At 39.2% G+C, this 24,296-nt stretch overlaps 1 protein-coding gene across 5 annotated transcripts in view; it reads right to left on the bottom strand.

Annotated features, from left to right (window-relative positions):
• The window catches only part of Ptp99A (Protein tyrosine phosphatase 99A), a 726,502-nt gene that overhangs the window by 628,879 nt on the left and 73,327 nt on the right, over positions 1–24,296 (bottom strand). For all 5 annotated transcript variants that reach the window (XM_022062028.2, XM_022062027.2, XM_022062032.2 and 2 more), the window contains exon 2: positions 13,324–13,623. In XM_022062028.2, the coding sequence (XP_021917720.1) occupies positions 13,324–13,623 (300 nt within the window). The remainder of the gene's footprint in view (positions 1–13,323; positions 13,624–24,296) is intronic.

Raw genomic sequence — 24,296 nt, forward strand, 5'->3', positions numbered from 1 at the left:
ACCAGCGTACCACATCCGGCCCGAGAACACTTGAAACCAGGTCAGCGGAATGATCTGTTAAGCTATTAATTACTACAATCTCATTTGTTTTCAATCTCTGTATTGACCAAGCGCTGTGTTTTCTTTGCGGTACGGAATGAATAATCAAATATTAATTAGATGAACGTCGACTTCCACTCTAATATAAAATTCAAAATTCCGTCTTTTCTGGCAATTATCGGACTAACGTCTTCACTCTTACTTTATCGTTAACAGAATGACGAGCGGGCATTGCCTGGGGACCTTCTAACTATAAGATGCTCCTTCTCCCCCCTGAAATCGAAGTGCCTCTCACTCCCCCCCCCCCCACCAATTTCCTCTTTCTCTCTCTCTCTCGTCGGCTTCCAAGCGTTGAGGACCATGTCATTGAGAAATATGGCGACACTAGATCGAGGTGAGTGGGCAGTTTCACGCTCCGGCTGCTTTATCCCGGGAAACAGCTCGAGGTACCCAATTGACAGATTGCTGGGCAAACACTGGGGCCTACCTGGACACAGTGGCAAAGAACAAATCTCTACAATTATTTACTGAAGATTGACGCACTATGAACAAGCAAAATCAATTTATTTTATGAAACGATAATTCATACTATAAGTACATTATTGTACTTGTCATAAAGATTACTGATGCCACAGTTTACTGTAATTATAATAGCTATTGCAATTCTTACAGATATTTGATCCCGAAATTATTCCCTTGTGTGCGATTATATTTCTCGTTCTCTGGCAGAAAGTTGACCACTGCAGAATATTTTACTGCAGTCCCCCGAGTGGCGTCTATGGTCTAATTTCAGTAGTAGCGTTGTCAGGATTTAGTACGTGTTGTAACGGAAAGCAAAATATGCACTTTTACTGCTCAATCCAGTGAAAAAAGGCGTAATAAACTATACTGTAATTCTAAAGGTCAAAGGCTGATGCCATCCACTGATTCCCTTCTTCAATATACGCCGAAATACAAAATTTAAATTGGATTGATAGAATCTATGTGAGGGTAATAAATTCATCAGCGTTTTAGAGCATAAACCGCCGGTTTATAATCCCGGTCTCTTGGTTGTGCGTGAGGATAAATGTGGAAGTATTGGTGGGACCTGCGTAGTCGGGGCTGTCTTATACTGAAAACGATAGTCATAAGGAGTATAATGGCAATAAAAATATATATATCAAAGCATTCACTGCTAAGCTAATACACCACGCGATCCTTTAATACCTGTCGTATGTCCGTGAATTCAACCAAATCCAATGTGCATTCAGTCGATATCGGTCATGTCAAAATAAGAGGCCAGTTTACACAGTTGCCCATCAATCTCACTGAATGAAACACCGAAGCAGATCCAAGATTTCTACTCAAACGTGGGTAAAACTACAAATAGTACATGTTGTGATGAACGTGTCCAGACTCTGACCTCTGTTCCCATACGATTACTATAAAATAATGAGCTTTACGGCGGTGTAATTATATTATTTCTTTAAAAATAATTCTCCTATTCAGTTCACTGTCTGGTAGCGGACGCAGTCTAATACAGAACACGATGCATACTAATCACAGGATCTATGCTAATATCACAGATAATACAACATCGTAAAATAACCTAATAGGAAGAATTGTTGAAACATTAATACTAATGCTACGATAAATTATTTGTTACTAGTTTCCACAAGTTTGTTTATTTTCCTTATCCCCCAATGATTAGACAAAAATTCTTATTCCTACTTATCTGCTGCTTTACGCATAATTTCCATGCTACTGACTTTAAACCCGTGCCGTAAAATAGATTTTATCGGGTAAAAATTATGTAAGATACTGGCTATTGCAGGGGAAAAACTTAAAATAATATGTAATTCTATAGGGGTTTGTTCACAGTTCAATAAAATGCATTTTTAAGGAAATGCTATGGTATTTTTTCATTCCTTAATAAGTATTGTTAAAGATAACGAAACCATAACAAGTGTAAAATGTTGAATTTAACACGCTCTAGGCCTGATAAATTAAAATAGACCACAGTCGTTTTTACTTCAAATCCTTTCCAATTCATCATTCATAATTGTCTTATCATTCGTTATGAGCTTGGAAAGAGAAAAATATTTTTCCGTTCTGTGAAGATATGCCATACCTTCCGAAATAAGAAGAAGAATAATTCCATTAGAAGTTTACAACTACGTACTGTCTTTCACACGCTAAATTTATGCATGAGTTTAATACTTTCTAACGTGACTTTATATCCTCATGCGACTTTCTAAGTGGATGTTACTAAGATCTAAAAGTCATGTTTTTATGACGCTGTGGAATGGAGTTTTACAAAGTGACTCTAGCAGCCCATGAGAGGCCGTGATAATGCGTACAATGTTCAAAGGGGCTCCGACCCATCGCCTGGGGAATCCAGCGAATTGCCACAACTCACTTTGAAATCAGCAGCAGCTCACGAGATTTGCGAGGGAATGCCGGGAACATGACCCCCCCTCCCCCCCGAAAGAGAAATAATACGAATGTGCATCGCGAGACTTAGACGTCGTCACTAGAATCGTAAAAAGTTGTAACTCGAAAATGAGGATAATCTTCTTTAAGGAGCGTATGAACGAAAATGATCGCCTGGAATTACTTTTACACCTTTCGATAACATTTTTCATAATGAAATATCACTAAAAGCAATTTGATTCTTAGGTACCTTTCACGCTCTTAAGTGAGCAAAGAACACATAATGGGCCCGTTCATGTCTGTCTGTCACGTTTTCATAGACACTTGGCATGAGGCATGATCCTATATCATTTTTTGGGACACTTTTTTAACAATGGAAAGCAAGCTTATTGTTGGAACACATTGTTGCAGCAGCGAAATTCGAGATCGTTGTTGGAACACAAAACGATCTGTCACTGTTTCAACAGCGATCTCGAATCTCACTGTTAGATCACATTAATGTAACAATGGCAAATTAAATGACTGTTCGCTTACAACTGTGACTTCTGCATTACCAACCGGCGTCAGGAAACTGGAAGAACAGAACGGCATAAAAATTTGCATTTATATTTTTGTTAACCAAGACTGAGATATGTGAAGCGACAGATTTTTATCTAGGAAATATTCTATTGTGACAATGTTAAATAAATTCACCTTTCTTAAATATAAAATCGACAGAATAATCACTGCATAAATGGCAACAAGTACGATAAGTTGAATGCTCAACACAGTTTCCTTAGCCATGTATATTATATGAAGCTCGAAATAAAGGTTATCAGTGTTTTCAGGAAGAATTATCATACAAAATATACACCTTTCTGAAATGCAATACGTACGAACCCACCTCGTACATGGGTTTGCGCATCGTGGTTTTATTCCAGAAAAGATTAATGTGGCAGTATTTGAGTATCGCGGCGTAGGTCCCTCGCTGTTTCGCGGTAGCTCTTAACAGAGTAAAACGTGACATAAAGAAGTGTATATGGACATGCATAAGAAGGCATATGTAATACATCCTTCGCTTACCCTAAGGACCTTCATTCAAAAACGCCGTCATCCCAGTAAACACCAACATTAATATTTTCACTTTTATTAACAATTAATTATAAGTACTGAGCATGAGCTGGGATAGCTCAGTCAGTATAGTGACTAGCTACGGGCTGGACGACCGGGGTTCGATCCCCGACGGGGGCAGAGGATTTTTCCTCTAGCCTCTGCGTCCATACCGGCTCTGGGGCCCACCCAGCCTCCTCTACAATGGGTACCGGGGTCCTTTCCCGGGGGTAAAGCCGGCCGGGGCTGACCACTCACCCCCATCTAGTGCCGAGGTCAAGGAAGAGAGGAGCTATACCTTCACTCACCCCAAACGCCTACATGGCGTATAGTGGGACAAACTTTACTTTACTTTTTATAAGTACTGAGCGTCATGCTTTGTGTGTCTGGCTCCCGTAACCACAATTTTTCCATAGGACTTCACTTCTCGCATCGCGGTTTCATCGATCGCCGGACTTTACAAGATTCTAACCCCCCCTCCTTAACGGCGAGGATGTTCTGTACTTTTCGTAATGATGAACATACGAAGTGATATAAGAACATGATAAAAGAGTTAGAATTCTCAGTACCTGCAATATATAAACAGAGATGTCAAAAAGAACAACTCATAAAATTTAAAAGACATCCAGGACACTTTTAGGGCTGTTGTACTGTACTGGACCTCTCATTCGCTGTATATTCCACATTCAGGCACTGTTAATATTATAGCAGATTAAAGCCAACGTAGGCAAATGAAGGTGTACGTATTCGTAGCCTTTGGATCTCACATAGTGGATAGTCTCACTGAGCCAGCACAGTACAAAGCTGCTTACAGTGGGGCATTAGGACCAAGGTACAGAAACATTCGTCGTGTCTATTCGTGGAAAAGACATAAGGTATGAAGGACTCGACTGCGAATAAAGAGGCTTTGCGAGGCGGTGGCTATTCTAAACCAAACGAGTATTCCTGACCAACGCTGCCACGAGTCTTGTGCTCTAAAACCATGCATTAGCTCTTCAGATACCTTCAGAAGTACTGGGCCGTTTTCCCCTTTTATATTTATGTCAGATCCTGTCCATTTTCATTACCACGGTGGAGACAAGTGTTGTACAGAAAAACCTTAGCTTTACTGGTCTGCAGTTCTGGTAGAAAACTCTCGAGTGACGTCATCCGTTAGAAAGCATTGTAAAAAATCAACTAGCTTTCGGTAAAATCCAGGAGATACTAATTGATTCCTCCACAACGATGTGATATAGAACACGCTTTGAAAAATCCGAACTGACTTCAGTCATGATTACGATAGACACCATTTCCCTGCGAACCTAAAGTTTAATTATGCCCAGCCAAAAAAAAGCCTGTAACTCATCCGAACTTTAAAGCGTGCATAAAGTGGTAGCTATAAGAGCCGGCAGTCTCACTGATACCGGCCCAGACAACGTTTGAATTAATGAACTCGTTAATTCACGAGGAAAATGGGCGCTTTATGCCACTGCGGGATTATTTAAATTATTTATCTGGTGTCACTGTCAGCAAGTTTTTCCTATTTGTCATACACGTTTACAAAGACTTTCACACTGTAAAGAAACAGTTAGTTACCTACGAGACAAATTTTAAGAAACAATTTATCCCTTTGAAGCCAAAGTGCGTGTGAGACAGAGAACGAGAGCAGAGACAAAGAGAAAATTGGTGGAGGAGAAGTGAAAGACACTTTATTTCTGTCTGAAAGAAAGGGCGACTTATAGGTAAAGGGTTCCCAGGCAATGCCCACTCGTCCTTCTGGTAAGGATGAAGTAAATGCGAAGACGTTAGGGCGATAATCAGTTAAAGCTTGATGGTAGAACAATGATTTGCTTATTAGTGATTGCTGAAACTGTAATTTGGGAAGTTCAGTAAGCAATTTTGTGGTCTCTACTGTAAGGAAGCCGAAGCTCGTCTAAACAATATTTAAGAATTCAATCCGTACCTCAGAAGAGACATCACATTTCGCCATTTAAAGATTATTTTTTAATGCTGTTTTAGGAAATAATCACTGTTCAGACAAAATCATACCAAAGTCAGTAGACGTATAGCCGGTGCTAGGGCCACGACTTGAACCCAAAACATCGCGAATACGAAGAAAGAGCGCTAACCTATAGATGGCCACGTTCAGTTCAATTACAAGTCGAAGAATGGTGAAAAAACTGAAAATAGCACTGAGTCTAATGACAGAACATTCATTATGTACATGCAAATTAATTAGAAACAAGTAAGTTATGATACAAGCTGAACATACAAAGTCGTAGTCCGGAGAAGTGTTGGACACCAACAGAGCAAAGAGAACGGGACACTTACCTAGTACGCAGGCAGTAAGCCAAATTCCCCCCAACTTCCTGCTATCCAGAGATTAATGAAACATGTTATTTGATGTACAGCCACATTACTGAGTGCGATAGTTGAACTCCGCTGTGTTACATCAGAAGTCAGAACGCCGGATTCATAAACCATCCTTTATTCTTTGCTGCTGCGTCAACTACTCCGAAAAATCGACGCATCTTACAAGTTCCAGATTCGCTGTTAACATCCTTTTTCAAGTTTACAGATCTCTGAAGATGGATGCAGTCTGAGATACTATGCTGTCAGGTCCTGATGATGGAAGCAGTGCAAACCTCTGAAACGTCGTCCACTACCTATTGGACTGCACAATCCAACGTCCCAGAAAATAGCGATCTTTACACTATCCCAGCATTTATCTTGAAGAACTGAGGAAAAACCACGAAAAATATCACTGTAGCCGGTCTCCGGGCCGAGATCTCAACCCGGATACAAGTAGGTGTGTAACTACTCGGCTTCAATGTTCGGTGTGTCTGGGTTAGAAAATTGTTTATTACTGAATAGGTTGTCAACTTTCTGAAGGAATCTACCGCAATTAGTCTTCTGCCGAAAGACAGGAAATTTCTATAACTGGCGTTATAACCCAGAAATCTCTTAAGTCTATGTTGCAGAGCATAATTAAACACGTATACACACCCCATACGACTTAGAATCGATACTTCCTCAATTAGATTCTTTGAAACCCTTGTGGGTTGTTTCCTAACCACTGCGTGCACACTGCTGCTATCTATCCTAATTTATACTTGATCACGTGAAGTTAACTCTGCTGCCCTATAAGCTGCGGTTACGGGCCCTTAAGTTCAAGCATCTAATGAATAGGTGGCCGTGAAGTCGGGGTGCAGGAACGCTCTGCGACGACGGGAAAACAGCAAACTCCAGATTATCCGGCGACGGATTAACCAGGGACTGTCTGGTTTAAACGAAAATTAATAATTAGTTTAGATAATCTATTGTATAAGCTAAAACGTTTAAAAAATGAATAAATACAACATCGGCATAATTTTAACGTATTAATACACATCAACAGTTGCTAAAACGTGAAGTTTAAGACAACTGAACGTTATTACCATCCCACGGGATCTTTTTTCAATAAATGGTTAGTATGTACTGTATTAAATTTAATACAAAATCATATGTGTTATTAGTAAATCTTTAAAAATTCATGTAGCTATGTCTATAAATAAGCTTATTTTTTTCTTTATTTTTTGACGATTATCCAGGAAATAAAATCTACTTTCCGACCAACCCGGGTAATAGGGAGTCTACTGAATTACTCTGCAGATGCAGGGAACTTTCTCACTGAGGCGATTACAAACAGCTGTTTACAGTAATCTGTCAGAGACCATCGCTTTATTATTTGATTTTTAGATAATTTAATGGCCATTTTGCAACTGCAGCAAATGTAGGTCCAATTTCTTACACTTTACTCTGAGTAAAATCTTAACCATGAGACTAATTAACATTAATACTTCTTAATAATATTTCTAGATAGACTATTCTACTATGACGATAAATATGCAATGCTATTTCTAGACAGACTACTTTACTCTAAAGATAAGCAGAACATGAGACCAATTCATAATCATATATTCCAGGAGGATTATTTTAGTGTCGGATAAATGTACCAAGTGACAGTTACACTCCTATTTCTGCACAGACTATTTTATGTGAAACACGGACGGACTTGTGTGTGTGTTCGTTGGATTTGGCACCAGACCAGATACGTCATGACAGTAGCATATTTAGAAATAAGGGATAAGCCCAGCAAAGCGCGGGATCAGAAGTCCACATCTGACGGTCATAAATCAGTTGTCGCTGGCATTCTGCTCTGTAAAGTTGTATTTCACGTTTAATGTGACGATGTGATGGAACAGATTGTTGGACACTACTTTACACGAGTTATGCCAGACACTGTGGAACGCAATCTGTAGCAGTCCTGGAAAGATTTCACAGGTAACTCTCAATATCAAAGCTTAGACTATATTAACACTTAAACACAAAGCTAAAAGATAATATTTAAGAATTTAGATCTTATCTCGAACAGAACATAACTTCCCTCCATTGTAATGACCACTTACTCAAACTATTCAGCGAAATAATCACTGTTCTAGCTGATACTCACATGAAAGCCAAAAATACACCTTGTGGGTAAAATTAAATTATTTCTGAAGAAGTGTGGTATATACAGACACCACAGAGCTTTAAAGGGTTCAGGAAACCATAACCGTTGAAAAGAAACAAAATTTAAACGTGACAGACTTTAAAATTATCTTATTTAAACAGTTAATAGGCATTATGCGTCACTTGTTATAAGAATTGCAGTATAATTCTCGACTTGCTATCCACCGCAGAAGCGGATACAACTTTTGTTGTTTTCAAAATGTTGGTAAAGCTATCTGTTCGTTGTCATCCATGTGGCGTCTGTTCTGCTGAAGGGTAATACTTCAACCAGCACAGAACTTGAAGTCGTATGGCACAACTGACTGCAGTGTATGTAGCAATGCCATGACTAACGGGTAGAATTATTATTGTAGAGCGGCCCCTCCCCTCAAGCGCTCAACTTCACCCCTACAGAACCTCATCCCAAAACCTCAACCTCCTCACTTCAACGCCAAAACCATAACCAAGTTTCACTTTACCGTAGGAAAAGGGCGTGTTCATATGACGCATTACGTCCAACCCTTCTCTCTCTCTCTCCGTCACAAACCCACGCGACTTGTCATAACAAGCTGCCACATGCTGGTCCTAATTACACCTTCATTTGTCTCTAATTACTTCGAGTCCATCCTCAACGCTCGGCAGTGCTATTCGAATACTCAAGTGATACCTGGGACCGGCGAAAATATGAATGTTTGAATTTAGTTCTAAACTGTCAGCGCGTCAAGGACGTGAATGAATTCATTTATACAAACGCCTTAATTTATGAGAATACATATTTCAACCATTGCATTGCTAAGTTATTTTAACTGATTCTCAAATTATTTACTGGAGCTGTTTCAAGTGCAGAAGTTGTTAGTTTTTGATTGGATGAGAAGAATGAATGATGCCCAGGCAAAATGTGGAAAGTGGAAATCTTTGTTTCTAAGCATTATTCGGATATTTGCCTTGGGAGACTGAAAAAGCCATAAAAGACTTCAGTCAGAACAGACACCCTCCAGATTCAGCCTACAGCATTCCCGAAATACTTTAATAAAAGTGAAAATTTGTGCTTTCAGAAAATCAGTATAACAGAATATGAATCTTTGAAACTTGGTTTTGCTGAATAAAGCATTTTTCAGCAACACAAATATGCAGAAGACATAAAAATAAAAATAATTTTGTTTCCTTGTGTTTATCTTTTCACACTTTTGCATGTTCCCGACTGCCCATCTCTCTGACCACATGTGAAAACTCGAGAATGATTAAACGTAATTTCATGAAATATATTAGTATTTTTAATAAAATGTGTCGAAATGTTTTTTTTTACGTCGGACAGTCATAACGGGCAAATTACACAAAAATGTAAATGCGTTTCTGCACGCCTAAGTGACCGGAGGGAAAATTTCCTCGTAGATATTTCCAAGGCTACTGTGATTAGCATTTTTATCTCGATTACCTGGAGAACCCAACCAGCCTCGAAATCACTTAAAGGAATCCTCCGTGATGAAGTTGTTGCCCATCCATACACAATTTAATGCCACTCACCCCCATCTCTGACTACCATACGTCATTTTCAAATGTTAAATTCTGGCAAAAGCTATACGTATATTTCCTAACTTGCTTTAAATCCCACACATTCCCCCAACTGCTTATAGTTCTGTTCCTTCTCTTTGTTCGTCTCCCCATTTTTCCTCTTACCCTACTTCTTTAATGTCGTGCCATAAACACTGTACAGTCAAGGACTGAACAGAAAGTCAAACCGATCAAGTATCGTAGTTATAAAACGGTAAAGAAAGTTCTGACAGAACTGAACGCACAGAAGTTACTTCAGAGTAAACATTTGCAATATTAACGATGTTCTGTTTTCTTGAATTCGGAAAGCTTTCAAAACACACTTTGAAATAGCTCCGAAAGTTCAGCGAGAGACTGTTGGAACAGCAGATTTCGAAGCACTGGAACTGTACAGATTCGATGATGCATCTGTCTCCTTTGGGGGTTCTAGTGAACACCTTCTGTCGCAGATCAACTAATAGTTCGATGATAAAGTGAATGATGCATTTGCCCCTAGGGAACAGACTCTCCTTGAGTAAGTATCACGGTGCCAGGCACGTAAGAAAGAAGACACTCCTAACTACTGGAGTTAGTCAAGATTTCCCAACACCTGAAGCACAGAGTGCTCTTATATCCCTCTAATCGAACTACACTAAAATTGAACTTTACTCCGAGACCAGCCAAGTGACGGGTCAGAGATATAGCTCATACCTGAAGAACGACATTAAGACAACTTTCAAAGTCTCATACTAAATTACGCCTGTGTTGTTGAAAACGGAGTTTTGAAATTTACTTTCTCAAGTTACTTTATTTCCTATACTGAGCATTTATTATTTATTTATTATTCTCTAATTATTATGAGTCTGCGGGTAAGGCCGAATTTATAGCTTACATTAACAAGGAGGTAGCAACTTAAGTTTTAGCGACATTTCTGACAATATATGAAATATATTCAGCTGAATCAGCTACAAAGAGGGAAATTAAATCTCAAATCATGCACTAAAATCCCATATTGCGTTATGAACTACCGCACAGCTATGCGTAAGGCAGCTTGTAAGAAAGAATCAGGCAAGGTTTGGTGCGAGATACGTACATATACACTGGTTAAGTTCGGTAAAGCACAGTAAGGGGCATCAGTTTTAAATAAACAATCGGAAATTTAAATTTGCCCTGTGTTTAGAACGACGGACAGCCTCACATCCGGACAAAGCTTTCCGTACATGAATATGAATGTCTTCTGGCATGATGCGTCACATTTGCTATTAACTTCAGTAAAATCTGGGCTTAATTAACAGTTTCACAAACAAAGCTGAACTTTGATGATTTCAAGATCCGTAAGTGGATACCTAATCCGTACTCCACTAGCACAACACATTAAGCTCTTAAGGTTTTAACCGCCTGCCTGCTTCCTGCCCTAAGACGAACACGGAGTTCTGCACTTTTGTTACGTAAGTTGGTAATGTTATAACTTACAGCAACAAGACCTCAGAAGACAGATTCTGCGGCATTCCCGAGTTGTATTATCATTATTACTCGACGTTAATGTTGTTTTAAATCTACACTACATTTTACTGTTATTTACATTACGTGACTACTTGTTTAGACAAATGATATATTAAATTATAGACAACTGCACAATAACTTCACCGGATGTTTCATTTCTGACGTTACTTTTTAATAATTATTCTCATTAAAAAAATTTGTGGTCCATTAAATTTATATTTGTTTTACATGTTTCAGCGAACGTGAGTAATATTTAGTTTATACACGGTCGTACCTTCTGAATTATAAGCTAGTCTAAATAATATTCAATAGTCCAGTGTCTACAGCAAAGAAAACACAAGTCTCTACTATAAAGATCAAGTGGTTAACGCTGTTTAGGTGAATAATCGTTGTTTACTCTGTCAGTAAGAATCTAAAATTATTCCATCATTATTTATATATAAACTACAATTCCTTAAAAATCGTGAATGGTATGGTTATTTATAAAAAACAATTAACATACTGCATGGACCAGTCTGTTTCTCCAGTGGGGGATACTGGGAACGACCCGTTCTTCAAGTGCCTGAGCACTGCGGGTCCCAACTTTTCATTGGCTCTGATCTATAGACATTCGGTAGGACTCCTTGGACGAGGGATCGGCCCATCGCAAGTCCTCTACCTGTACACAGGACAGCACAACACAGAAAAACGCGGACAAACATCAATGGCTTGAATGGGATTCGAACCCACGGTCCCAGCGACAGAGCGGCCACTGCGGACCCCGTTTCTCCAGTGAGAACATTAAAGCAGCTTGTATTTAACACAAGCAAAAAGTAATAGTATCGAACTGACAGTAAGTGTATGTCACATTTGTAAAGAGACGTAGTCTTGTATTTATTTACAGGAATGCCAAAAACGTTTTTCAGAAAAAGGATTAAATCCAGGTTTTCGAAGATAACTTTTAACATTCTAAGAGACAGCACGAAAGTTAACGTTCACAGGAAAATTAATTAACTGCTTAAATCATTACAACAAAATGCCTATGACTCTTATAAATAAGTTTCATATATTAAAAAACCTATTTCACTTTTAAAATATGAATGCGTGAACAGCAAGACTAGAACTTTAATTGGACCACAAAAATTATATTAAAATCTTTCAAGCACTCCCATGTAAGTAAAGTTGAACCCGTACGTACTTTACGTATTTGTTATGCTATAATTTATCAAATGCATTAACTATCTGAAACGTATGTACGTAAATAGCATCTTCATTCATTAGTACAGCACCTGAGTTCATTATATTGTGAAATACATGAATATCTGACATGACGAAATGCATGCATGCAGTGTAATACAAGGTTAATACATGTGATTTTAAGACATTTCAGTAAAAGTTACGCATTCACCACAGTGGAAATCATTCACATGTATATATTTCTGATACATTATCTTTACTTTAAATTTTCATCCAATTTCTTTCTCCATAACGGAAGACAAATGGGCCACTTATAAGTGACCCATTTGTCTACCGTTACGTCATTCCTCCATCCGCTGGCCTTAATTTCCTGTATGTATGCAGGTAATCGGTAGTCTACTAATTACTCCACTTCGATTTACGTTATTTAACTTTAATGACGTTAGTTAATGAGCGAAACAATTCTATTTAACCTCGTTTCCGTCCAATGTATAGTCTTTTAAACAAGAAGTACGGCTGAGGATTGGCAGACTTATCCACGTAGTTCGACTTGTGGCGACATATAAAGGAAATAGCCACTGTGTTCACTGCCTTTTGCAATATAATTCCGGTCGAAATTCAACGGGAAGTCTCCTTTCTTATCACAGAAACTATAATCATCGCAAATGGCTACTGTTCAATGGCCCATGGACATCTCTCGCGTAAACGCTTTCTGTAAGTGTTGAACGTTTAGCGAATATTTATTAAACAAGAAACACACTTTTAGTCCCGTTAGATCTAAGGTTTTCACAGCGGCGAGTATGAAAATAACTGTTTTCTGGGTTGTTACGACGTAGCCTAGTAGATTTTACCGATGTTACAGAGGCGCCTGCTGCGTTCAAAATCAGGGCGACGAGAACGCCGCGCCCTCTAAAAACGACGCTTGTACCTCAAAGAGATACGCTTGGCGTTCCTTCTTTAATCAAGTCAAAAACTGTTCCACCTTGCAAAAATTAGAACCTCCATCAGAAGTACAGAATATAATAATTAAGAAGAAATTACAGGAAATTAAGAGATCTGCCTTACCTTGTACGATGAGTCTGACGATGGCTTCCGGTTTCGGGCGATTGTTGACTAGGCAGCTGTATTCGGCGCTGTCCTCTGCAGTCACGGGATGAAAATGAAGCCCAAATGTGTCCGGGAGTAACGTAATACGATGTCTGTGTTCCCATACGGTTGTACTGTCACTCATGTATTCCACAAGTTTTATGTGAGAACGCCATTCTAACATAAGAACCAAGGAGTGTTCCGTCACTCCTGGACACGTAAGAGTCACGTTGGAACCCGCCTCAGAAAGCACAGTCTCTAACGGGATCGCCGTTACATCTGCAAACAAAGAAAAACGCCTTCTTTATCTAAATCTGCATCGAATCTGCAAACAATAAACTCCTTGTATGATTTGAGGTTTTCAAAGCTGTGAGTATGAAGATTTCTGTCTTCTGGGTTGTTGCGCTGTGTAGTCTGGTCGATGTTTACCAACGTTTCAGAGATCATACTGCCTCCGTCATCAGGGCGATGAATATGAAGATTTCCGTCTTCTGGGTTGTTGCGCTGTGTAGTCTGGTCGATGTTTAACAACGTTTCAGAGATCATACTGCCTCCGTCATCAGGGCGATGAATATGAAGATTTCTGTCTTCTAGGTTGTTGCGCTGTGTAGTCTGGTAGATTTTTACCAACGTTACCTTCGTCATCAGGGCGATGAATCTAGTCTCTCACTAAACCCACACCTTCTTTTTCTCTCTCTTATTCTTTCAACTTCAACGGGTTAATCACCTTGGTGGGCATTACAATTAGAATGAAAATTTTAGAGTTAACAAATTTGTAATTTGTCTATTCTCGTTCTGCCTACAAAACGTCAGAATTTTGTGGTTAACACCAGTGTTCCGTAATCAGATACCGGGGTCGAATGGAGGCCCAAAAATACTGACCTGACTGAGGAATTTTCTATTTTATATCGGCCATTCAATAAAAATGCCGGTATTTTTCATTAACTTCAGAAACAATTAAAAATCCTTTTACTTCCTCTAACTCTGGTCAAGATTTACTCCTATGTAGTAATTTACTTATAAGGTAGACCAGTAGTGTTATAATAGGTGTACTTAACCTTAAAACAGTGTATGTTCTTTGAAGTTCTGTAAATAATAAAGTTCAGGTGAACTTGGTTTACAGTGATTTAATGATAACACAGTTACTTTAACTTAGAATTGCACTACACGTGCACAGAGGAGACGTGTGTTTAATTAATTTCCTAAGATTCAGTCTCTATTGTAAAGTGGTCTCTATGAGAACAAACAGAATTCTAAGACAAACAATTTGATTGACATTTCCACTCGCTCACACATAAGATAATCACAAATATGCAGTTACTCAAAATCCCTTGTACAAAACAGAATCAGCTCTTGGAGCTTAGCGTGGATAAGACGGCTCGCCTATCCAAACAAGCTGACCCCAACTTCTCTCCTTCCCGTAATTACAGCTTGTATCTTGTTCGCACAGTTTCCTTTGATAACACTGTGTTATCCACAGCTCTGCAGTCGTTTTGCTAACCCTGAATTGTGGACTCCAGAAAGTACAATGTACCTGTTACCTGCCCAGAACTGTTACTTCCCCAAAACGTTACGAGAGTCAGATAAAGAACGTCACACAGGAACACAGACACAATGCAACAGAGACCGAAAGAAGCTGCTGTCTCATATTCGGTTAGCCCAGTGGCTGCCTGCTCTAAACTTCGGAGGTCTCCCCCAGTTTTTTACAAACACTGGATATTGTAAGTTGCCATTACAACGACTAGCAAATGGCGTTTCAGGCACGCTGGTCATAACAGAACTGGTTAAACACACGCCTTTGTCAACAGGGCCGTAACCCATCGCTCTGATCAAGATGGCAGCAAACATCTCGGACACTTCTGTAAAGTTCTGGCAGACTACACGTTGTAACAACCTAAAAGACAGTTGTCTTCTTATTCGCTGTCGTGGAAAACTCAAATCTTCACTTATTTAAACTCTAAGTAGTCTATCATCCATGGCAATGTCTTGGCAGAAATGAATTTTATACACATGACCGGACAAATCATGGACAATACAGTCATACTTTGAAAATAAGCCGTCATAGTCTAAGTCAGAATTGAATCTTACATTTGAAGCACCAATGTTCATGCGTGCAGACAACTATGTCGTAAACACGAAAATTAATTAATTAAAACTCCACAAAATCCATAACACACAATTATATTGAACACTTATGAAGGCAATATTTATCACGTGAAAGACACGTGGATAATAAAACATGCTGCCTACATTAAATATTAAGGAAGCAGTAACTTAATGTATTAGATTCGATTATAAATTTTCTTGTCCACCCAATACTCACACTGCATGACTAATTACTATATGGGCCTATTAGGGATGTACAACTTGTACAATCTTTATGGTCATAATCAAAGAACTCAACTTAAGACTCGTATTATTGCAGTGTTATAATGGTCGAGTCACAGCGATAGTAAATTATGCATATTTGGGATGTTACTGGTTCGAATCTCTAACATGATACATGCTATTCCGAGGTTTTTAGACGCTTTGTTAAGCCACTCCAAGAAAAAAGCCTGGATAGCACATTAAGATACAGCATTGTCACTTCCATCCTTCACCATCATTCCAGACATTGACGATTTAAATCCCAAAAAGTTGATACAAAGCCGTAAAATAGCCAATGCCTAGAGCTTTCTTTCAACACTTTTCAGCACTAACGTCGTGGTACTAAGCACGAGTAACACATCTTGGAATTAAGTTATTTTGTGGTAAATTTGAAAATTCAAGCCCATGTTTATTTATTACACGCAGACAATTCTTTGCCTTGGTATTATTGGTGACAACCGCTTAACTGTTAAATAATAAGCGGTGAATTAATCAAAATATTCATTAATTCACACCTATAATTCAAAATTTGGCAAACTGAACTACATAAGCATTAGGTTACTGAAGAGAGGATTGAGTTATACGCACCAGATTTGACTGCATATAATCACCTAACTGCATAGCAAACATCACTGTATTAGGTGTCTCCGAGTTCAGCAGTCCTGGTATATTGTAAATACACAAGCTGGCATTCGTATCTCTTCTGAACGGTATTATTATTTTTTGTTAATCACAAAATTCATATGGAAAGAACGAGTAGCAAATACTAATAAAATTGTTTCAGAAATAGTCCACTAATAATTAACGGTGATTACACGTGTCCCAGTTATTGTAATGGGCAAGAAACACAAACTTGCCTTCCCCGTACGCTAGTGCCACGTGCACATGCCGAACACAAAATCGATAAACTTGTGAACAATAGAGGCATGCATCGATAGGAGCAGATGCGTACGTCTCAGGGCAGTACAAGCAGATTTATTAAAACGCTTTCCTCTCATAACACGTGCCGGATGAGCTGAAGTCAGTAAATGACTGCAGTTCCATTCCCAGCAAAGAAAGGCATTTTTCTGAAGATAACTATCTCGTGGGATTCCTCGCCGTCTTGTCTGTTAGAAATTTGTTTCTAAGGTACTCGCTGCATTAATGCTTTAATCATCCGTCCACTCATCGCCCTAATTATGACGGCAGTAAGTACCTCCATGTCGTCGGTAAACTTCTACCAGACTACACGGCGCAACATACCAGAAGACAGCCATCTTCATACTCGCCGTCGTCAGAACCTGAAATGTTACCACAGAATTTTTCTCTACGTTACTTCGTTTAGATCTACACAGCGGCCACCTCAGTCTCTTGTCAAATGAATACCAAACTCTCTGTTCCTAGGGGTAGGGCTTCCAAGCGCGTGAATGCCATAATGCCATAGTTAAGAATGTGTGGAGCCTTATCTCCTTCCCCCACTATCACGTACCCATTACGAAGGAGGAGTGCTAACCACTCAGCAGCGGCATTCGGTTTTTGTGGACCTATATAGAGACGTATAGACATTTGAGTAAAATAAATGACGTAACAAAAAAATTTTATAGGGGAAAAGTTCGTTTTCGTTCAGGGTAAATGCATTCCAGCTATATAATGGAACGTCTTGTGCCGTGAGAGCTAATAGATACGAATGAGCTCCAACACTACACCGCTCTGTTAACCAACCTCTCGCATGGGAGTCCCGATAAGGCATGTTGAACATTACAACACAGGCGCTTGACAAGAATTTATTTTCATGTTCAGAACGTACGAAACACGTGTTTACACACAAACCTTGAAGCAACAACAACGTAAAACACAAGGACCAGTTTCAGAGTGCCAGCGATAATTATGTTTAATTCACTGGTTGCAATGTTACGTCAACGATAAACAACCATATGATACATTTAAGACATCCCGGTTAATTCATACTCAACATAACAACGGATTAATTGGCTCTTTGGCTCCTTAAGGGAAGGTTGCATGATGGTTTGGGCTGAAAAAATCAGTTTTGTGATTCTGAATAGTTTCAGTAGTTTTGAATTTTTTGCCAATGCAGTATCGGTTTACGTCGGACGAAAAATTATGTACATTCAATGTGATTTTTAAGGGGAATACTGTTCAACACAAACACTGTTCATTTACGTCAACACTGACGCTAATATTAATATAAACGCATTACCCTTTACAACATTTAAAAATACACCAAAACAATCACATATTTGTCAATCACCTAGTGCTCTTATCTTAAATTCGAACCCCGATAATGATACGAACGTTCTTTTTGTGATTTCCTTACATTTCCTGTGATTGGAGAGACATTAAAAACACTGATCACTAACCCAAGGAATCCAACCGCCTAGAAAATTGTTGCTATCACAGAAATCCATGGCTCAAACGAGTCTGCAGCGCCAATAAAGACAAATTAAATTCACAGTACATTTAGAATTACATATATAACATTAATGCATGGAATTTTATCCCGGAAGCCCAACCTGTATTGAAAGACGGTCATTAACATCGACCTTACAAAATCGATCAGTAAATACAATAATACCTTTTGAAAGACTGTAAAACGAAAACACGCCACGGTAATAACACTTTGCATTAAACATTTCTCTTAATATTAATCACCATGCAGTCTAACCGTAGGTCAATAAATTATTTTACCATTATCCTTGAACAAAATTATTATGCTTCCAGTTCACAAATAACTATCTGCATACACCTCACTGACTAAATAAGTCTGTTAATGAAACCCAAAGTTTTAAGTCTAATTAATAGACATATCAGGTAAATCAATTTATAATTACTTTCCTGTTTTTCTCATAACACGAAACTCTGGCGTTTTCCGATTCGCAGTTATCTCTAAAAGTAAGGATGAGACATAAAACTCCTGTTAGAGACTTGAGTTTCTCACGACAGGAAGTGCAAAGGTGACAGTCTCCCGGAATGTCGCACCGTGCAGTCTTACAGAACTTTTAGAAGTTTACTGACGTCGTGTAGGTGCTTGTTGCCTGCATCACCAAGGCGATAATGAAGGCAGCAGGCACGTCTGAAACATCGCTACATGCCAGAAGAAACATTCTTCAACAGACCCCTTACACGGGAGGTAGTCCCATCGTAAGGCTTGTGTTTAAGCGATCAAAGTGTTCGATATATCGAAACAGCCTAAAATCGCAATTTTCCTCCGACTAGGCATTTATTTATAATTATTGTTGTTCCATATATTAAACCCTGTGGTTTAAGACGATTAGAATTAGTTGTTTAGATTAATTCGTTTTATATTTCGTAATACTGAGACGGAGGAAAAACCATTGGGAGGTCTAAATTCCATAAGTCTGACGTTGACGTCCCGACATTTTAACGAAAACGTCACGAAACCCGCTGAAACACCACAGCACACCGCATATTTGAATTGAAATTTTGAGATACGTGTAAACTGGAAAATTTCCTATGTTTTGGAGGCAGGTTGAAACGTCTGAAATAATTTTAGCTTAGGAAACATTCCACTTATCTGTTTCCATTAGAAGTGAATACGACCGACAACACGTGGCTTATATGTGAAGACCGCGATTTATGGCTCGTCCCCACACAAACACACACACTAGCCCCTTCGTAACGCAAGAGACAGAATGTAGCTTGTTATTTTTATGGTTAACTGAACTCTGACACAGTAAATGACCCTACTTTGCGTAGCCTCAGTTCAACTTCGTGTGCAACGTTAATGTCACATGTCTGGAGGTCTGGTGGCACCAAAATTATACCTGCCATGTTTTTCGCTGTATTATTAGAAACGTTAAGATAGTCCACTATCTCAATATGGCAAAATCCTTGGCAGAGGAAAAAAAATGTTATCGGTGATAGAATTAAGGACAGACTGATTTCGGAAAAATTTTGCTACTGTCCAGTTCAGAAACTTTTACCGTATTGTGTTCTAGCCAATCAGCGAAGATAGAAAGTGTACAAATCAACAGCTTTGTCAATGTTTCATAGAGATATGACATTTCGGGCTTTATTTTGAGGCAAATTAAAAAATCTATGGTGTATAAAAAGAAAGTACTGGCGATAACATTGATAACATTATGACAATAACAGTAACGCAAAGTTATGGCTATACTGTGGGTGATCTTCGCTCGTCGTCCTGGGTATTAACCACAATGTTTCAGAAATTGGCTATATTTCTTTAATGGAGTGATACGATAGGGTAAAACATGTCCTGAATATGGATGTCTTCTGCGTTGTTGCGCCGCGTAGTCTGGTAGGAGTTTACCGACGTTTCTGAGGTCCTTGTTGCCTCCATCATCACGGCGACGCCTCTGAAACATTGGTAATCTTCTACCAGACTACACCGCGCATCAACCCAGAAGAGGGCCATCTTCAGACTCACCGCCGCAAATCCCTCAAATCCTACAAAACATGTCCAACTTGCTGCGCCTACATGCACAGCTAATCTCAAATTATGAGATGAAATCATTGAACAATTAACAGAAACCAAAATATTAGTCATAAGCAACAAGAATGTCTGGAAGCTTCGTAATTTTTTCACGTGGAATGTTACTCTTACTAATTAAATCTAGAACGACTGGATTGGCGAGATGTGTAGCACACATACAAAAAATTTGAAAATTCAGAAAATAATCTGACGATATTAGCTAAGGAAGCTGTCCAGTTGTAATGTTTATGAACATGTAGTGCTAAGAAAGGAGAGGCACCTAAGCAACGTACGACTACTCGGGAGAGTGCGTATTAGAGTCAGCTTAGCTCCCTGTTAGAACCTGAAATACGCTGTCAGCAACTTTATGGTACACAATAATCCATAATTCATTCTCACCGTAACATTACTTCAATCTGCATAAACCTCGTAGCTAGGATGCGGAATATTATACTAGAGAAACAAAAACACAAGGTCCCCTCGCGGCCGTCCCTCCAAACCGGTAGTTTTATGACGCGAATGCACTCTGCACGTCATAATATTCTGTACAATTTTTCATTCAGTGATGCAGAAATGGGATGGAAGAAAAAATTACTGGCTATTTCCGTGTTGAATTTGGAGCAATCTGGAATGGAGATGCTGGCGCAACACCAAAATTTTCAGGCGGGGGGGGGGGGGGGCTTTATGGCATGAAACGGTCCCATTACAACCAACCAACTCCCAGCTTCCAAACCCTGTTTGCCTACGAGATGGCTACCTGAGGCATGGAAGGCAAACACAGGATTACACGGTGGCCAGACGATTTACAATCTTATTACTCTGGTAGTGCACTGAAGTATACACAATATATATGTGAAATTAGTATTGAAGACCTGTAAAGTCTCGCAGGATGGCGCAAACCACAGACCATAGCCTGATCCTGATTAAATATATCTTGGACAGAATTGCATTAACTAACGAGGCGTGCCAACAGACAGTGAAATTTCAGTCTGTCACGCCGGCGAATATAAAGGTGGCTACATCGTGTAGTCTGACAGAAGTTTACCGACGTTTCAGAGGCCCTTGTTCCCCCGTCATCCGGCACGCCCTGTGATTTAACCTAAGTTACCTCACAGTGTATCTGTGATGTCGATTATACTCTTCCAAGGTTCTGATGCCGTGTAGTCTGTACGTAGTTACCAAATATTCGCTTGAACTTTGGTGATAACCTGCAAGGCTACACGGCGTCTAAACCCAGAATAACAACCGACAAATTGATTCTTTCTTTTATTAATAGTTTTTCGACGATCCATAACATTGCGTTGTTCTGATGTACATGGAACAATGCTGTTTATTTTTAATTTACGTTGCGTCCCAGTGGCGGTCATACCAATGCTTGGCTTTTATTTCATAATTTTCACTCTCTGTACTCCACCACATTTAGCTCCGATCTAGGATCGTAATTTAAAACAAACATCCTTAATGACTCGACGAAAATAAATCGTCTACTCTGTTTCATCAAAAAATTCTGAAGCATCCCAGCAGTTTCAAACTTGGTGCACCATTCTCAGCAAACCATTTTGAAAACCTGTTTCTCTTTCTTCTCACTCCCCCTCGTACTGTTCGCAGCCCTCGCCCCAAAGAAATCAGCCACATCACACCCCAATCCTAAAAACCTCAATTCTCAGCAGACAGTAGCAGGAACTCCCTCGCCTCTTATCCGCTTCCGTGCCATTACCATCGCAGTTCCTGGCAGCATCGCTGGCTAACTTTATTACCGGGTTGCAACTTGGAGGAGGGGACATGCATATGACTTGACAACGGCCATGACTCTCAGACAACGGACCGCCGTCACCATACCCAGAACTTTTTGTGGGTGTGAGGACTAGGAGTCTAACAAATTGGATTTTTAGTTTGCTATCAGTAGTGTTCTGGAGGGGTGTAACGACAAAAGCAATGCTTGGACATTCTCAGTTCACCTGCAGGAAAGGTGAACGGACATAACGTAAGAGGACGTCGTGGTAGAGGCTTTATATATTTTCAATGTTATTCACTTAACCAAAAACAGTCTAGTTAGTAAAAGAATTAAATTCCATAATTGAAATGATAACTCAGAATTCTAATTTGTTCGTACTCAACCAGGTTTAGATAATATATAAAATTTAAGTAAAACAGTAGTCACGCCTTATGGCCGACGCAGTTGAAAGAAAGGTTGTCGTTAGGTAATCAAGTAAGTTCCGTCTTTGGGGGAAAAGCCACTTCAAATCTTGAGGGTATCTTGAAGAATATGAATAAGTCGGAGAGGGTGGCTTTTGATGCCTTACACAGACCAGCCAATCCGTGGCGAGAAGAATTGAAAGATGTGAATGGAGAACAAAGGATAGACTTGCTATCGAATCGGAAGCTAGCACATGGTTAAGAGACTAGTTTCATTTTTACAGTCCACTTCTAAGAGTCGGTTTTTATCCATTGCTGTTACGATCTCCGCCGTATGATCACGACTCTTTTAACAGTCATTTCCAATCCCTCCCCATTTTGCAGTTAAACTGCATTGCCCGCAATAAACTAGCAGTATGCGTCAGTTAGAAGAACTAACTATTATTTATAATATGGATGTAACATTCACAAAAGAACGAATGAAGATGAACGGATCAGTTACGTGAACAAATTAATATCGACCCCGATTTTAAACAGTAGTTGTTCACATTGACCAATCAGTTATAAGTGGCGTGTTTGCTTAGTTAAAATTAACAAGACCTCGCACTGCTCTGTGCATGTTTAGAAGCACGGCTGTTGAATTCGTGTAAATAAAGAGGATTTAGTAACTGTGGTGTTGGCTATCCTGATCACTGCCTTCCTGGTTAAGGCATTACTCATCCTAGTATTTTGGATGGAATAGCCACTACGCACAGATTCCAACTTGGGCCCTTCACTAGTCAGACGGTCATATACGGTTTTCATTTATACGTGAATACGTCACTACCTTTCCAAATGTCCACTGCCTTCAGCGTCCATTCTTGTACGTTACATTTATAACTTGTGTTGGGCAAGACCGTGGTCTAGGCAACACGGAGTTTTCCTCCGGGGGGCTTCCCCGGTTTCTCCGTGGCATCCCAACAATTACTCCATTCACACACAGAAGAAGGCAATGGCAAACCACTTCTGGATCATCTGCCAAGAACGTATATGAACAGGTCCCAGTCCGAGAAAAGGATGGCAGGATCCTGTTCATATGGACCTGTCGTCAGACAGAACACTAAATAAATAAATAAACATTCTATGTAAACCAAGGGTTCTCAAGCTTTTAAGACCCCCGGAGCCCATTCACCCTTTCTTATAAACTGACGGGCAGACAGTTTATGCGACATCAATTTTTTTAACTACTACAAATGTGTTTATATTACCTTCTCTGGCCTATAACTTATTTGAATTATTTTACCGTTTAAAATCATTAATATATACAATGTATACTTTACTAAATAAAATTCAGTATTGAATGGAGTAAATATCGAAAGTTTCGGGGGAGGTCCGTCGGTTCCATCTCATTTATTACAAAATTAACACTTTTCATAGTTCCCTATTACTTCCAATTCATGATTTGTAAGGAAAAGAAGTTTTACTACGGTATGAAATAAAGCCAGAGGTACTCGTGTTGGTGGGATTACGAATAGGAGCGAACAGAACAGTCCCACTGGGGCCAACCGAACCAACAAACTGGAACTAGCTCGCTCCTTTTAAAGGACAAAGACCACGGCGGAATAATTATGCACCGCTAAATGCCACGGGGGGACAATTTAATCATGTTAAACTTTCTTCTTCGACTCACTTTTATTTATAAAAAAATGGCTTTAAAATCATTACTATTTTTGAAAACAAAACGTTCTATTAATTTAAAAGCATGACATACAATGTAAAATCCAGTACATTTCCGAGATAACTGTGTAAAACGTCAATATAAGAGCAGAATAGGATGCATATGGAATTCTATCTTTTAAAATATTTAGTAAGCCTAATTATACACGGGAAAATTTTACTTATTTTCAAATGTGACGTACTGTGTTTTTCTTACAAAAATATAAACTCCTTTGCATATTCTCGTGTTGGTGGAACATCTGAGAAGATACAAATCTTCAAAACATTCGAATGTGCCACTTTA

This window comes from Zootermopsis nevadensis, unplaced genomic scaffold (genome assembly GCF_977971745.1).
Source record: "Zootermopsis nevadensis isolate Lab colony 2312 unplaced genomic scaffold, Znev_1.0 Znev_ptg000025l, whole genome shotgun sequence".
Lineage (NCBI taxonomy): Eukaryota > Metazoa > Arthropoda > Insecta > Blattodea > Termopsidae > Zootermopsis > Zootermopsis nevadensis.